This window comes from Scomber japonicus, chromosome 18 (genome assembly GCF_027409825.1).
Source record: "Scomber japonicus isolate fScoJap1 chromosome 18, fScoJap1.pri, whole genome shotgun sequence".
NCBI classification, from domain to species: Eukaryota; Metazoa; Chordata; class Actinopteri; order Scombriformes; family Scombridae; genus Scomber; species Scomber japonicus.
In genome coordinates, this window is record NC_070595.1 from 7357566 (window position 1) to 7375579 (window position 18014).

The 18014-nt window shown below is 38.0% G+C and overlaps 2 protein-coding genes across 2 annotated transcripts; both read right to left on the reverse strand.

Moving 5' to 3' along the window:
* Positions 1 to 2312: 2312 nt before the first annotated feature.
* Positions 2313 to 6031, reverse strand: syt5a (synaptotagmin Va). The gene is made up of 9 exons (XM_053338553.1): positions 5875 to 6031; positions 5602 to 5616; positions 4824 to 5005; positions 3941 to 4027; positions 3597 to 3764; positions 3340 to 3507; positions 3099 to 3216; positions 2879 to 3012; positions 2313 to 2522 (listed from the first exon to the last, which is right to left on the reverse strand). The coding sequence occupies exons 1-9, from the start codon at positions 6029 to 6031 to the stop codon at positions 2313 to 2315; spliced, it is 1239 nt and encodes a 412-aa protein (XP_053194528.1).
* Positions 6032 to 13399: 7368 nt separating this feature from the next.
* Positions 13400 to 15520, reverse strand: LOC128378969 (ferritin, liver middle subunit). The gene is made up of 4 exons (XM_053338560.1): positions 15203 to 15520; positions 14532 to 14678; positions 13962 to 14087; positions 13400 to 13835 (listed from the first exon to the last, which is right to left on the reverse strand). Exons 1-4 carry the CDS (start codon positions 15302 to 15304, stop codon positions 13680 to 13682), a joined length of 531 nt encoding a protein of 176 aa, XP_053194535.1. The 5' UTR covers positions 15305 to 15520; the 3' UTR covers positions 13400 to 13679.
* Between the last annotated feature and the right edge of the window lie 2494 nt (positions 15521 to 18014).

Consider the following 18014-nt stretch of genomic DNA (forward strand, 5'->3'; position numbering starts at 1 on the left):
TTCCTTCCTTCCTTCTTTCCTTCCGTCCTTCCTTCCTTTTGTCTTTCCCTCCCTCCTTTCTTTCCTTCCTATCACTTTTCCCTTCTTTCCATCCTTATTTCCTTCCTTCCTCCCTTCCTCCCTTCCATCTGTTTATTGGTCAGTCCTATATGAGATCAAATTTGGCTGTATGTGGCCCTTGAACGGAAATGAGTTTGACACCCCTGCTCTAGAGGTTTTTTAATGAAAAAAGAGATTAACCATATATGATAGTGACTATCTTTTAATTTTACATTGCTGCAACATTATCATGTCATTCATAATCTGTGCTTTTAGTTTATTTTGAGAACACACACTGGCTTTCTTCACTATGTGTCTTTCTCCTTGTCTGTGGTAATTATTTTTCCTGTACACCCTTCCACCCTCCCTCTCTCTTTCCCTCCTCTCTAATTCCCCCCTCACATGTTTGGCTCATTGCGTGAGGCAAGGACTAAAGAGGACACACTGTTAATCCAGTCTTTCACTCGCCACAACGAATCAGGACACACATGCCCACACTGTGACCTCGCTGAAATCAAAATCATCAGAGAAAGCTTTTGTTGCTTTTGGAATGTTTGTCCAGAAAAAAAGTCTTCACATTCATAATTGGATTACCGGGACAAATGACAGCAGTAATCAAGTGGAAGATTAGATACCCTCTGAAAAATTACAATAAAAGGCCGCTCATGTAACAGTACAACTGATTGTATCATGAGGCTTAATCCCATTCTGAAGCCTGATATGAGAGATAAATATTTCAAGGTTCAAATAGATTTTTATAAAAGACTATGATATCTTTAACCCTAAATGATGCATTGAATTGATTCTACCTGTATGTGATTCTCTGCTTGTGTGCAAATGAAAGATATGTTCACACATGAGGGTATTACAGTGTGCATGTATGCATGTGTAAATCCATCCAACCGCTCAACCATCTGTCGTTGTTTGGAAACGTTTTATTTATTCAGCTATTTATTTACAATCACATAGTATGTCAAGTGAAACCATACAGCTTTCCATTTTTGACAACACGCACACACACAGGCACGCCAATATGCACACTCACCAGACACCCCAAGCAGGATCTCCACTCATTCAAACACAAGCACAGACAGAACCACAGACAATAATCAGTATAAACATGTAACTAAACACAGCACATTTGATATGGAAAAATCAAGTTTAGACTGGTGGATGAGAGGGTGATCTGGGTAAACAAGAGGAAAGCCAAAAGGAAATTAAATAAGTCGAAATCAAAATGAGGATTCACAGTTAAGCTCCTCAGTAGTAGTTTAGTATTAATCAAACAGCAAGAACTCCCTTTCTTCCTCAAGGAGTGGACAAAATACTAGAAACACTGTGTCTTGAATTATGTCTATTAATAATTAAATCTCAGATGCTAGGATTTGGCCAGGATTTCTGCTGAATTGCACAAAACAGGACACTTTTCTCCAAATAGAGATGCAAATGGAGCTAAAATTTTCAGAGATGTTTGCAATGACAGATAACATAATCCAACTTGCATTGAAATAACCAAGAGAGGAAGGGACAGCGTGGTCTTGTTTTTGAGAAATACTAACAAATCACTGAAGTAAGATAGAGGATATTGATTCTCATTTGTTCTAATTGTGCCTCAGTATCAAAATTCACTTAATAATACTATCCTGATGCTGGAAAAATGACATTTTAGCTTTCAGATAACCATGACATAGATACACAAAAGAAAGCTTAGCTCAATATAATAAAGGTGGTCCTAAGAAAATGGGCACAAAAATAGAAATTAAAGGGGCATTCTAATTTTACAAATGCAAAAAACATCTTTCTCGCATTGAACTTGAGACTTTTTGTAACAGAAAGCATGTGGACACCAGGTAGGAACTACCTATAAAAAGACTATCAAAGACTATGAAGTTGCATTTTTTAAGGATGACAGTCAGGATATCCTGCTTTGATTTTGATTTGATTCTTGCTGGAGTGGGCCTTTAATATATTACAGCAATATGTGAGCCATACATACAGTATGTGTGATGTTTAATGTTTTTCTATGCATTTCTATGGTATGTCTCCAATACAATATAAAGCACATTTGTTGTTATATAAAGAGATCCCAAAATGAATTATTGTAAAGAATTACAAAATGGCGTAAAACTGAAGCACATTAAATGTAACCATTCAAGTTAGAGGCCATTTTACAAAAGCTACAGTTGTTTGGTTTCAGATCAAAAAAAAAAAAAACCCTCATACCCTCATATGCAGATAAATGTGTATATATATGTGTGTATGTGTGTGAACGTTTAGCGGATGGGGGCCTTCAGAGCAGCATCCACTTCTTCCTCTGGGCACAGCGTGTGCCACTGGGCCACTGGGCGCCTGGGATTGGCCAGCATGTCCGACCAGTGGCGTAGCCCGACACCCGAGGCACCGTATCCGATCCAGCACTTTCCGATGGCGTCGTTGCTGCCCAGCTTGTCGTAGTCGTACACAGTGATCAGCACCTGGACTTTCTGTGTGGAGACAACAGAGCAAGAGAACCTGTGGTTAGACCAATGCATATTTATATGTTTCAGTTCTAAGTAAATAGTATTTTTTGAGCTGGTGGAATGTATTCCTTGTGCTGTCTTTCTGTCTGCACAAGAATCCGGTTGAAGATAAATGGAGACAGTCTTTCATTTTGTTATAGAAGTTCTGAGACTATTTAGTTTAAGATTGTTAATTTAAATCATTTAATTGTTGGGTCACAGGTCTCGCTTTTCTCAGCAACTACCTTGCAAGGTATTCAACTCCAAAATTGTGTCGATATGGTTAACCGATGTCTACAGAAACTTCAACCCTTCATGCTGTAGATGTGTGGTATACAAACCTGGATCTGGGAGAAAGGGATCTCAAAGCTAAAGCTTTCATTGAAGTATGGATTCAGAGTGTTTTGTTTAACTGATGTCTTCTTCTTCTTCAGCCTCTTTCCATTGTGCTGCAGAACCACCTTGACAAAGGGATCTGAGACAAAGATATTCCAATCTCAATTATGTGTTTAGTTCAAGCATGCAGGTAAATATGGGTCTGTGTGTGTGTGTTGTGCTCACCTGACAGTCCTCCAACGTCCATCTTCTTGAGGTTTTTGGCTTCCATGATGTTCACCGTTAGCTTGCCGGCCGTTGGGACGTAACGAAGGGAAATACAGATATCCCCCAGCTTCTCTTGCTGCCAGGGACAAAATGTGTACAAGCATGCACAGATGCCAGTTAAATATACACAATCACTTCCTGTTGCACTGTTGCACTACAGTTGCTTTAAATGTTATTATTGTAGTCAAAAATCATGTACCTCCTCTTTCTCTCCTCCAACCAGATCTTTCCATTCTTGTATCGGCTGTCCGAGGTCAATAGTGTTCATGGCGATTTTGATCTCGCCAATGACGTCATGTTTACCGAAACGGTCAAAGTCGAAAACTGCCATGACCAGAGTCTGACCACCCAAATCACTGTAGGGTATCTGGAGAGGGAGAGTATTGAAAAAAGTTTACGTTTTTGGGGAAAATCTGATCTAATCTTTGACGTGATCTCCAGGGTCAATGCACAGACCTTAAAGGTGAAGGTCTCATTGAAGACAGGACTGAGATTCTTGCGCTGGACTTTGGTCTCAAACTTTTTCTTCTTGTCTGGCAGCATGTAGACCTTAACGTAAGGGTCTGAGGTCCCACCAATGTCCATGGCTGGGAGGTCCTGAGCCTGCAGGATGCCGACTATCAGCTGGAAGAGGAAAGGGAGAGAGGGAGATAAATCCGGTGGCAGAAACAATCTTGGGCCCCAAATCCTGACGGAGAGCAAGTCCTATTGTTGGGCTTATAATTTCTTTTAATCCTTGGAAGTTGGGATATTGTTGTGTATGTTTGCTAAATACTATGTACAGGTGTGTGCATATGTACCTGGTTATCAGTGAAGTTATAGTCCAGAGAGTACTCCAGTTTGCCCAAAGACTCCTTTTCCTCCTCTTTTCCTCCATCCTCCCCATCCTACAAGACACAAAGGGTGATAGGCAGTTAACAGACATTATTAAGCTTCCACATTTCATTCGTATTCCAGTCTTTGCAGAGCACTATGATTCCTGCTATTAGGCAAATATATTTAGTTCAAAAGGATTAAACCTTTACTATTCTAGATATAATACACCAAAGAGAAAGGCTGGATTGAAAATGATATAAGATAGCATGAAAGTTTTCAATGTTTTGTGGAGACCAGGGTCTTAAAGGTACCATGTGTAGTTTTTTGGTTGGTTGGTGATTGGCTTCATATTATTACACGGACCTGTAGGTGGCAGTAATGCACCAAAGAATGTCAACTGTGCTCTTAATAGCCTACCTTTGAGGATTATATAATCAGTAATTATGACCAACCATTTAATCATTGATTTAAAAAAGATAAAGATTATTTTATCCAGTAATGTTTGTCCCCACATTGATGCTTATTGCCATAAACCTTGTATCCAATCACAAGGGAGCAGCAGTGCTGACTCTGTCATCCTTTCACAGTGTGTTTACCATACTGTGCCTAGTTTGCCATTTCAGCCATTGCTAGTCTCAACTTGGATAAAAGCCAAACAGATGTGGACAGTAAAGCGGTGATTACAATCAAATACAAATCAGAGCAGTTTTTGTTGCTGCTAACTCCATCTGTTGTCCTGTGGAGGGTGTAGACACCCATGTACATCCTCTGATACATGACCCTTTAGTAAGGACCTTCACTGGAAGCCAAGTACGAAGTTCTCATGCAACCACATTAGTCTACATGCACAATAGAAGCTCTTCTCACCTTGTTCTCTTCTCCATCCTCTCCGTCCTTATCCTTCTTCCTGCGCCCTCGTCCTCCCTTCCTCTCACGGACCTTTTTGGGCTTCTTGGTCTTGTTGATGCACTTCTTGTAGATGCAGAATACCATGCACGCGATAAGGGCGAGGACCACAACCACGATGGCACCTATGGCCCACATGGGCACTGGAGAGAGGGAAAAGAAAGGCAGGTTGGTGCTGTGTTGTTTGGTATAAAATGATGATGAAATTGTCTGGGTGAGAGCTTTTATTCCGACTCAGGTGAGGTAGACTTCTGAGACTTTTTGGAGAAGCACATTCTAAACAGTTTAAGATTTGTGTGACATACAAAAAAACTGCACCACCAGTTGTGATTCCAATGGTTGCAAATAAGTCTACAGTTGAAATTTTCAGCCATGGCAATAGCATGGTCCAACACTTTTCTTGAATTGGGGGTACAAGGTTTTTATCTGTCTAACAAGGTGGTTCTGTGACAGAGGACACTTTCTAAAATGACAATGATGCAGAATGTTTGCCGGATTGTATCTTATTATCTCATAAATCTGAATTTGATGGTCAACAATACTAACTATCTCTGTTTTTCTTTTCCTTTTATTGGTGGCAATTGGCATCCATAATTTTGGCATCCTCTGTTAAACTACTTTGCAGGTGCATTTAAGCCTTGCTTTTGGCCAACAGCAGCATACTGAGCTTCTATATGTTAAGTCATGGCAGAAATCTTTAAATCTTGAATGCAGAATGTTACAATGAGATGGGACTTACTGTTGAGTTTATGATCTTGAAGAGCAGAGTGTGGCGGTCACATGAAGAAATGAGAATAAAGGACAAAATAAAGACATGAAAATGAAGATGACAGATGTTAGATGTTGTTATGATTGAACTGATTTGGTGTGTCCTTGAATGCATAGGCTTGTCAGCCAATATCATGCATTAACAGCATATGTGCATAGGCGTGTTTGCATTGTCTTTATGTGTGTATTTTAGGTATAAAGAGTAATGTATTCATTGTGTGAGTACGTCTGTGTGTGTGCTCACTTGGCAGGTGTGTCAACTCATTGAAGAACTTGTTCTTTAGGTTGGCGAACTGGTGGTTAGAGTGGTGCGAGGGGGGTGGAGGAGGTGGGCGCTCCCTCTCCTCCTCCTCCTCGGCCGCCCTGCGGAGCCGCACCCCGGCCAGACTGACCAATCGCATCGCTGCTCTGTGAAGACAAAGGGAGGGGTGTAGACAAGAAATGGTCAGAAACAAAGTTTGGAATACACATTCCACACTATAAACACACTTCATCCTGCGTGACCTTTCATCTGTAATCTCTTTAATCCTCTCTCACTGGTGTCACTCTCCTGCCTCTAATCATGCTATACACACTTCAGTTTGAGGCATCTCACAAGCTATACACACACTATCCTCATCAAGGAGAATGGAAGTTTCAGATCCATTCAGTTCTCAGATCCTTTATTTAAACCTGCAATAACTCCTTTTTGCCGACTTGAAAACAAGTAAGAAGTAAACACAAAACTGTTATATTATTATGTTTTAAGTGCATATGTTGAACATGTTAGCATACACTTGCCTATTTACACATTGCACAGGTACAGAGCAACATTAGCATTAATTTTTAGTTCTGTGTCCACCTGGCAATATCCAATATTCACTCTTTCATTTTTGCTCTGTTTTGGTCTCCACTATCCCCTAAAGGACATGTCTGTCTTTTTAGCTGCTAAATGTGCCACTATGTTCACCATCTAGTCGAAAACTGTCTGAATGCCATTTGATGCTGGGCAGGTAATGCCTTTCTATGGAAAATATTGCTTTAGAACAGCAGCATGATAGTGGTGAGAGAAAACACAAATACAGTTGCAGGCTGGAAAATAAAAAATGCTTTCTAGTACCGAAGACAACAGCAGAGCTCATTGATCTCTGTGGGTTCCTCACAATAATTCCTCAATCATCATAAAATATTAATTATAGCTGCTTTAAATCATTGCAGCAATACACCAGATTACAGCACAATATTCCCCTCTGAAATGTAGAAAAATAGAAATATCAAGTAGCATAAAATGGAAAAGGTGGCTTTAGAATGATATTTAAATACAGTACACACTTTAGCTTAGTAGTACACTTTAGCATACTCTATTCAATATGGCCATGGACATTTTTAAAACACCATTCTGAGTTCTATTAATTAATGTGATGGTTAAAAAACTAAATTCCTTACGTATTTCAATTATGTAGTCATATATTGGCATACAAAGTACTTCAGTACACTTTTAAGGCATTCATTATTTACTTGAGTAGTTGTATTATATACAGTTTTACTCCATTTACATTTCTAGATGACATTTTTTACTTTTTCTTGAACTGAAGATAAACTGATACAACATTACTGTAAAAATGCTGACCTCAACTGGACATTCAAAACGCCACTCAATTACAGCAACAAATAGACATTTTGGGAATTGTGCTCATTGGCAAGAACTGGAAGAGAATATTGATACCACTCTGATAATTAGCTATGTGTATGTTATATCTCATTTAAGCCCTATAAAAATGCCAAGATGCAATTTTAGGGGACAGATCCAGGTTAACATTAACCGGCTGGTAGATTAAATAAGAAAAAAATATTATCTTATCATTAGTATTATTATTATTATTATTATTATTATTATTATTGTTCATAGTAGTTGGGCACTGCTTAATGTGGCATACTGTAAATGTAGCTTGATAAGTTATAATCAGATTTAAAAGATTGATAAAGTGTTAAAGAATAAGGATAAATAGAAAGCTGAGTTTAAAAAGAAAACAATTCAGTTTCTGGTAATTGTTGCTTTCTCTTTAGGATTTATGTATCCTGTAAGGAACCTGTCAGTTGTGTACTCATACCCACACTGACATTTACACACACACACACACACACACACACAAACTCCACCCAAGCTAGACATCCCTCTGTCGCTGCGCAGCGATGTAACAAGATTAATTGCCAAAGGTAATCCAAAAATCCCTCAGCTTAAACAAATTAAGGACGGTTTGCCTCTCTGGGTCTCCTCCCCTTTCTCCACCCATCTCACCATCATTTCTCCTCCACTCCTCCACTCCGTCATCTCATCTCTGCCTGTTATGAATCCTCCCGCATGACAGCTGAAACAGAGACTAACCTCTTTACATAGACTCCTGATGCACATACAGTATGCATCATATTTCCATGATAGGATCAGATTTAGGTGGCAAGTTCTGTTACATTAACCCTTTTATCCCACTGGATTGCATAAATAAAGGATTAAAGGAGGGGGGAGGGGGCGTGCCAGTGTTTGTAGATAGATTGGATGGATGGATGGATGGATGGATGGATGGATGGATGGATAGGTAGATAGGTTGATTGGTTGATTGATTGATTGATTGATTGGTTGATTGGTTGATTGATTGGTTGATTGATTTGTATCAGATGAAAGCTGAATTTAGTGGTTTTCTCTCCACTACGCCAATCACTTGCTCATTTTCTGGCAAGTCAGTTCCAAACATTCCCATATAAAGAGTTCAAATTGGTCACTAGCAGTATCTACTGTTGAATTGAATCGGTCTTGTCTGTGTTGAAAGCAAATAAAACAGTATTTAGACTATAAAACTCACATGAGAACCATGAGATACACTAGACCTTTGAAGAAACTCCATTTACAAAACATTAATACAATTAAATATAGAACAAAAAGACAATGAAATGAATTCTAATTGCAAAAAAAAGCACAGTTCATTGTAAGTTTCACAGGTTGGTACCTCAGACATATGAAAGGTGTATGACAGTGGCTGAATAATATTTGATCAAAATAATGTCCAGTGTAAGCCTCCTGATGGTACTGTAAGTACTTTGGATAAAAGCAATGAATTCTGTGTTGTTCTGCTGATTCTGCCAGGAATCTGTTTGTTACATAATGATATTTTTTCTCCAGTTCAGAATACCCCCCCCCCCCCCCCAAAACCAGGATGATAACCAAAGTTGTTATCTGGGTCACAGCAGATTTAGACTGGACTGCTGCCAAAAACATACGTCAGTGAGTTAGAATACTGGTAAGTTTGATGCAGGATTGCAGATTGGTGACAAGACACTTCCCCACAAATGTAAATCAGTGATGCCGTCTGCATCCTGGGTCATAGTTTGGGAAACCAAAAGTTAGATCATGGGTATTTAGTCAGAGGAATATGTGCTGATGCTGATTTGTGGTAAAAAAAATAAATACATTTAAAAAAAATCTACAAACACACAAAGCTTCACAGAAATTAAATTAGGAGGGTTTTGACAGTCTATAAAGCAAAGGGAAATAATATAGTGATTGACAACTATGCCACATACAAAGTCAATAGAAATGTGGTTTGTCAGAATAAGACAAGAGCCTTTTATATTAACATACTGTTGGAAAGAACAATGTCTGACATATTAAACAAAACTCACATCATGAACAATAAAATGTGAGTAATTGTGTGGCAAAGAACCACCAACGCTGCCAACCTAATGAAATACACGTTTAGAGAGAAGGTTCTGTATCATTGTGCTTGATTTCTTATTCCAAGAGGAAAAAGGAAAAAATATAAAATACCAATCATATAGAAGAAAACTGTCAAGCTGTGATAGGGATTCAGTGGACAAAACAAAGATATTAAAACTGAAGAAAAGTGTATGTGTGTGTGTTTGTTTGTGTCAAATTTAAGGTCAAAGACGCAGATTTCAGGGCTTTCCATCGTTTCTCATGGTTCTCATCTAGTACGTTACTGATATACTTTAGAGCGCAAAACCAAAATGTAATTTCCTGACAGCCATGACACTCTGGACACTGCTGCTTGTAGGAGAAGAAAAACCAAATAGTGGGACATAAGCATGTTTTAAATAGCTATTTTAGAGTAGTTAAAGCTGAATCTTAACCCAGCCGTGCATTGTTTTTTTAATTTAAAGACTCTCTGCTCTGATCTCCCTACTGACAGATTGGAGGTGAACAGCCGGCGGTGGGATTTCGTCAGTCTAAAAGCTCACATGCTCTGAACTGAACCGGAGCCTCCATTAGGCTTCTGACGCTCTGTCTGACTAGTAGGTATTTATATGTGCATGTTTAACTTTGTTTGAAATACCAAAAGCAAAGCCATCACATCTTTGGATAGAAAAATTAAATCCAAGCAGAAATATTATTATCATTATGTAACATTGCAACAATATTCCTGTGAGGACTTACAGTGATTTTATTGTGATTTATGATATCTGAGGCAGCAAATATGAGGTTTTTGATGATGCTGTAATTTATTTGCAAAGGGAAAGAAATTGACAGGAGAGAACATTTTATCATGCTAAATTATCATATTAGTTTAAACAAAAAGGTCAATATATTTTATTATAATAAAATGTGAATATGAAGCTACCACCGACAGATGGCTAGTTTAGCTTAGCATAAAGAATAAAAATAGCAGGAAACAGCTAACCTGACTGTGTGTGCTAGCGCTTATAAAGCTAACCAATTAACTAAACATGTTTCATACATATTGATGAACAACAGTGTAAAAATGACAGCTTATGGTTTTATGTACCAGATTACATGTAAGATGTTTTTGGCTGGGAGCAGCAGTGACTTGTGAGTCTCTGTGATGTTGCCACTTGCTAAGCAACAAGCTAACCACTTTCTACATTGAAAAGGTTGGACATTTCAACCTCTCTAGCTTTTAAAGGGTATTAATTAAACATTTAAGATGGTTGTATCTGATTTGCCACTAAAAAAACCTTAAAAGAAGGCAAGTCATTTTTCAAAATCTTTCTCTCAGTTGTTGCTAATGTTCATTTCTGCATGTTTGACTGCAGTTCTCATATGCTCAAACATGTTACATACATTTTGATGAACAACAGTGTAAAAATGGCAGTTGTATAGTTTTATGCAGGGCTTTATGTACCAGACTATTTCTTGGCTGCATGCAGTGACTTGTGACTTCACTTGCTACTAGCAACAAGCTAAGTAACCAGTTTCAACATAGAAAAGGTTTGAAATTTTGACCTTTCAAACTTGTAAAGGGCATTAAATAAAAATATAACATGGTTTTCATCAAATTCCCACTAAAACCTGAAAAGAAGGCAAATGTTAATTTTCATTTTTCAAAATATTTTGCTCAGGTGTTGCTAATGTTAGCATTTCTGCATGTTTAACTGCAGTACTCATATTCAGTTTATTTTTATTTCCCCTTTCCTAATTATCATCATACCAGTGGTGAACTGTGTAACTACATGTTAAGTCTGCAATCATCCAGTATCCTTTCAGGCTAATCTTGTTCATTCTCCCAACATCCATCTACATGATTTACAGTTTTATGATGCACAATGTCAGAAACTTCATATAGGCTGCAGAGGTAAACATGGATGTTGTGGAGGTGTATTGCAGGTGATTTCACGTGAACACAGTCACTGCAAATAGACGTGCATTAGCTCCCTATAATCCACTTAAACTAATCTTTGACAGTTTTGGAAAACACCCCCCATTGTGTGTAAAATCTAAAGGTTTCTCTAATACAAGAACATTATCAGTGAAATGCATTAGAATAAAAGATGGAGAATGGCTATTGTGCCATTTGGACATAAAACAAGTGAAGAAAATCTAATAAATGAACATTAAGCTTGTGCTCCCTTTGACCGTGGCTGCTTCTTAAGGGATTTACCACAAGGTTGAATCAGAGTAGTATTCGAGTACATAGAAGAAGACAAAGTAAGGGAAATAAACTGCAACTAAAATAAGTCATGAATGCATCTACAGAGAATTAAACATTTAATTTTTATGATCTATCATTTAAGTCATTTTCTTGTAAATTTGCCTGTTCCAGCGCATTAAATATATTGTTTTGCAGAATTTTCTCTTCTTCTGTTTATGTGTACAAGGAATAGCATCAAGTTTTTGACTGTTTGTCTCATAAAATAAGCAATTCAAAAATTAAATCTGGCTGTGATAACTAGTGAATTAAAAGTAAGTCTTATAATAAACTATAATGGAAATTGAAAGCAGCATGTGACTCACCCTGTTTAATAGCAGTCCTTCTTGCTTCTCTGGTTTTTATTATTATTATTTTGCATCCAAATGTATTCCAGTCAAATCCACCACGGCTGACTGAAGAGAAGTCGTTACGAACAACTCTGTCTCTCTCTGTCTCTCTCCCCCTCCCCCTCCTGTGTTAATCTCCACAATATCCCTCAATGCCAACTACTTACTGTCCACCTACACTGCAAAAAAAGTCAATCTGTAACAGCCAGTTCATCTAACACTGTGACTTTAAATCATATTTCTGTCAAGACAATTTAGAGATTTCTACTATACTCCTAGTACAAGATTGAGAAACGTAAATCAGTGGTTAGGTTTAGAGCATTTATAGTTCATGCATGAGTCAAACACCTTTGTGAATTATGGAAGTATTTCTGATTGGAGCAAGTAAAAGTTGTTGGTAGCTAGAAGCAAGCAGTTTCAGTGCAGTCGATTCAGTTGCTCTCCAGCTTCAGCACCCTGGACAGCAACCAACCAATCATAAGAGGCCTTTATTCTCACACAGAGATGTCCAACTATTCCATGAGGGGTTCATGTGGCTGCAGGTTTTCATTCCAAACAAGCAAGATCACAGCAGACTTGACTCATTTAATCAACTGATCTCAATGTTCAGACAGTTGATTGGTGGAATTGTGTGCTCTTGATTGGTTGGAATAAAACCCTGCAGGCACACAACCCTTTATGGAATAGTTTGGAGCATGAAACAGCTTCATGCTGCACTCAATTCATGTTTTTTATGTTTTTGATTTGTGTAAATTTAACACTATAATGTGTCAAAATGGCAATATATCTAGAAGCTAGACAGCCATGTATGCCATAAAAACCTTTACAGCTCTAAATTAGCTTCCTGACATAAAATTGACACATTTAACAGAGAAAAAACAATTAATATGTGTCTATATAATAGCAGCAGTTGTCCTGCTGATACCATTTAGTACTCCAGAGGTCCCCAGAGTCTAAACAAAACATAAAAGGAAATATCGCCACCCTGTGGAAAACAAAATATCCCTTTGTGCCACTTGTTTGGTATCGCTTGAGGATATGAAGCAGTTTTGACATATGAATTTTCCAGGGACAACAGGTGTATTCAACTGGTATTAACATTTTGATTGGTTATTGAAATAGTTACTGTGCCTACATCTAATCCCTCCTCCTCTCTTAACCCTAACTGATCAAGGCAGATACTCACCCACTTCTGCTTGAGGTTTCTTCCTGTTAAAAGGGCCGTTTTTCCCCTTGCTGCTCATGAGGGAATGTTGGGTCTCTTTAAATTTAAGAGTAGTCTAGACGTGCTCTGAAGAGTGCCTTGTGAGAACTTTTGTTGTGATATAGCACAATATTAAGATTGATAGCAATGAGCTTCATATTGGGTTTAGACTACTGTATGTTAGACCAAAGGCAACATTTCCCTTTTCAAAGAAACTAGTCACATAGTTGTATTCATAACTCAGTATATGTAAACATTAACAGCTTTTATGTTCATGATAAATGTAGACAGACACCAAAGTCCAGCGCAAAAAGGTTTATTCAGAGTAAGAACAAGGCAGAAACATTTAGTCACAATCTTCATTGAAAATGAAGCCGAGAAGCAGGCATCCATCTTTTCATATGATGATTTAAAGAGAACAGCGACGCCACCAGAACATTCAGGCACTTATCATGCAACTTTATATGTTAAGCAGATTAGATCAGTGAATGAACAGTTGGAGAAGGCATGTGTATTCATGTTAAAGCCTGGGTCTCAATTAAGGTTTTGACTCCAGGCTTCAAACTCTTGGCCTGTATGTTTAGCTCTTGCCACCCATGGTGTGCTTGTCGAACAGGTACTCTGCCATCTTGTTGTTCTGGGCATCCATGCGACTCAGATTGGTAATGTGGTCGCCCAGCTTCTTGATGGCCTCCACCTGCTCGTTCAGGTAGTGGCTCTCCAGGAAGTCACACAGCTGAGGAAGAGATGAGAACAATTGTTAGTTTTGTACAGAGAGAGATACAGGACAGTTCAACAATTTCTCTTTCAGAACTGTCTCAGCATTTAAAAAAAAAAAAAAAAAAGTTTTGATAAAACTTACATGAGGATCGACATGTTCAGAGGCCAGTTTGTGCAGGTCCAGCAGAGCCTGGTTGACGTTCTTCTCCAGCTGCAAGGCACACTGCATGGCCTCCAGTCCACTCCCCCATTCATCACGTTCTGGTTTCTATGGAATGAAGACAGTGAGTTATAGCACAGCAGAGTAAACAGTCATTACATTAAGCCTTGTGTACAACCATCTGAGTCAGTTTCCAAACTAGCACTACTCCTCCTCACCACCCTGATGATTTTTTTTTTTTTAAATTTAGCCCTGGCCTTAAATAAGCAAACATAAGATGTAATCATAATAATTAAACAACAATATTGAATGTGCACAATAGGTCAGTATATTCATTACTGAATATTAGGTCTGATTAAAGTTTAGATTTTTAAAGTCATTAGGTCTAATTTAAAAAAAGCTTGAAAAGGTTACATAACTTTAGAACTGGTGGCAAATGGGAGTATAAACAAGTGTCACAACACTGCTGATTATTTCTGGTTTATCAGTTCTAGACACACTGGGCGTGGTGACTCATGTCATGGCAGGCATAGTTCTCGGATCTTTACGGACCTTCACATCCTGAAAGAAGATGCGTCCTCCTCTTTTGTTTTGGAAAGAGAGCAGCTTCTCAGCGTGCTCCCTCTCCTCGTCGCTGTTCTCCTTGAAGAAGTGGGAGAAGCCTGGAAGGGCCACATCATCTCTGGAGAAGTAGAAGGCCTGGAGGAAGACAAGAGGACACAAACTGTTATTTAGGGAGGCATCACCCATCATTATTTGGCAAAAAAAAAAGAACGAACAAAAGACAGGTTGTGATAAACAGTAGTTATGCAGCCAGGCAGTGGTCAGGCTCATGAGTCATGACTTTGGGTAGTTGGCTTACACTGAGACACTGTGTTGCGTTATGAGACATTCAGGGTTAAAAAACAAACAAACCATGCAGACTAAGCATGACGCAGCACTTTCTGTGCTGGAAGGTGGGCGGAAGATAAACAGTTTATCTGGCAACCTACCAGCCAGTGATAAACAAAGGAGGTACAGTAATAGTGACCCCTCCCGACTGCATTACAAATATCTAATATTGCACGCACTTAAAATGAGCTATTATAGTTAAAATTGTTCATTTTCATTACCAGCGAAGCGTTACTCTGTCAGTGTCGGTAAAACATACTATCAAAAACAGTAGGCTACACATTAGAAGCACATATTAACACTATTAAAAAGGAAATATTTTAAATACTCACCATAGAAGTGTAGGTATAGGAGGCAAACAGCTCCATGTTTACCATACGGTTGATGGCGGCCTCGCAGTCGCGGTGGTAGTTCTGACGCACTTGGGAGTCCATTTTGGCTGGCGTTTTCTTGTGCTTTTTCTTAACAAAGAGATACAAAAATAGAACTTTGCGTCGACTTTCTCAGTAGTGTTTAAGTAGAGATGGGGGTTTTCTGTGTCCGGAATGTAGACGAAATAGCACAAAAAAAAAGGGACGAAGGAAGAAGTTCCGTTCAATCACTGTTGAAGCAAGAACTCCTCTGAAGTATCTTCCCTGGTGTGAAATGGAAGATGACACGCTCTGTATTTATACCGTGAGAGGACCTCGCGACAGGCAAGACCTCCGCCAATCACTGAGCTCAGCAGTAACACGTGATTGTGGTGAACGAAGGGGTAAGTTTTTTTCTTGATTCAGGGGAATTCGGGCTTAATGTTCGTTTATCTGTTCTGACCTTTGACTGTCAGTCACCTGAAATGACATAGCACTTTTACTGTTTCAACAGACAATTAAGAATATTATAATTTAATTGAAATTCAAGCACAGAATAGTAATTTACACGTGTATGGAGAGTTAAAGTTGTTTGTACCTTTATTTGCACATATAACAGCATAAAATTGGTCTTAAAAGGCAGAATAACTGACAAAACGTATATAAAACAAAAAAGAAATGTACTTAATTACAAGCAGGTGTATTTGAGTATAATTCACTGACATATATTTTGCTTAAATTCAGTATTAGAATCTCTGTGAGGGTTATAGTGTTACTGAAAACTTTATGGAAATTTCTAGATTATTCTACTGAGTCCTGGTCTAGACTTTTTCCCTCATATACAAGCACAGCACTATACTGTTGACTAATAACCTCCATACATTCAGGCAATCGATATGCTAAGAACTAGGTAAATTGAAATATACTGTAGTTGTAGTTGACTTTGGGCCTGACACATACAGGCACTGAAGTTGTTTTACCACATAGATAGCCTACATCACATGACATCTAAAAACTGCTGATTAATGTGTTTTCAGCCAAAGAGGTCTTTATTGCATTACCTAATACCACAGTACTGTTGCGAGACACTACGGAGTCTGAAAGTCCTTGAAAAGTCCTATCATTACTGAAACAACATGGGGACCAAGAAATAACTGTGTTTAGACTACTTTTAGTTAAACTTGTGTCCTACAAAAAGAGTCTTAATGTAGCAGGACTGCCAGAGCTGAGGGTGTAACTCCAATTGGTGTAAGGTCATTCAGGGCCAACAACTGCAATTTTCATAAGTGTTAGTTTAGATAAAGGACAGCACTTACATATTTAGCTGCAGGTTTTCTTGTACAAAGACTAAAATGACCATAAATTTGTTATACCATAAAGTCAGTATACAGTATGCATCTGAGGTGTATGGTATACAGTATGTGGCAGATAATTAGATTAAAGAATATGATCTAGACCTGCTATGTGAAAAGTGCCAATAGATAACCTATAAATTAATATGGTTTCATTGATGAGGTCAAGCATGCTATAACTGCTTACATCAACACAATAAGTAGGCTCTACAGTTTAACATACTTTTATTAGAGTCATATAAGTCATAGTGTTTAGGTAATAGTACAAACTACATTGTAAGCTGTAAATCACAGTCAACTTTATACAGAGTTTATAGTCTGTATGATGAGTTAATTATTACCTGTGGCAAACACTGGTCATCTGATTCTTAACTTCGGTTAAAAACACAATAAGATTTACGTTAAAACTTTTGTTTTATTCTCATGTAATCTTCAATATTCTGCATAGCTTTCCCTCATCTTAACCTAACCCTAACCCTAACCCTAATGCCAAGTAAGTAGTGCGAGAAAACATCACTGTTGTATGCTTATCAGACAATAATAAACTGACACAGTACATGGCACTGTAAACTGGCAGTTTTCCACTTTTTTATTTGCCACATGCATCAAGTGCCAGACTCATATGGACTTTAAGCTTTAAATGCCGTCAGCTGTATATTCAACACCTGACACTGATTCCACATAATCTGCTTACATTACACATTTTATTGATATAACCTAATTAGGTCATTCTTACCCAACCTATTATTTTAATTCTGTTGTTGAGCGGAACTTATAATGTGGGAGTTATCTCCATTACTAGAAAATTGCAGTGGTTATGGATCATTTAAAGCTGTGATAAGATGTGATACTAAGCTACTGTTTCTGTGTTGCAACAGTAGTAGTTGTAAAAACTCCCACTGGTTAAGTTTATCATCTGATCTGAGAGGCTAACTAGTCTTACACTAATTTCTACCTTTATACAAATTGATGGTTAATGTCTAATTACATGAACAATACATGTTTTGCACCAAAAATCTTAAAATAAACATTTCAACAGGTTTTTTCTACTGACAGAAAATATTTTTGTGTTTTAAATAGTAAAGAAAGCATCATGCACACCTTTATTTTCACAGATACTCCACAGAAGATGTATTAAAAACTGTAACAAATCCATTTCAACTGGTGACATGTGCATATTTTAATATATTTGACCCATTATTAATTAGTGCAGCTTCCAGAGGTTAACTTCACTACTTCATTCATCATTTTTTAAGTCTGTCTTAAAACAACAGTCAGGAGCCCAAATTAATATTGAAACATGTTTTTCTTGCTGTAATCATTCCTCCTATTGATACTGACCATTAGATCCCTTCATAATGCACTTACAATATAAGTGATGGGGGACAAAATCCAGAGTCCTTCTTCTGTGTAAAAATGGATTTAGAAGTTGATCTGAATAA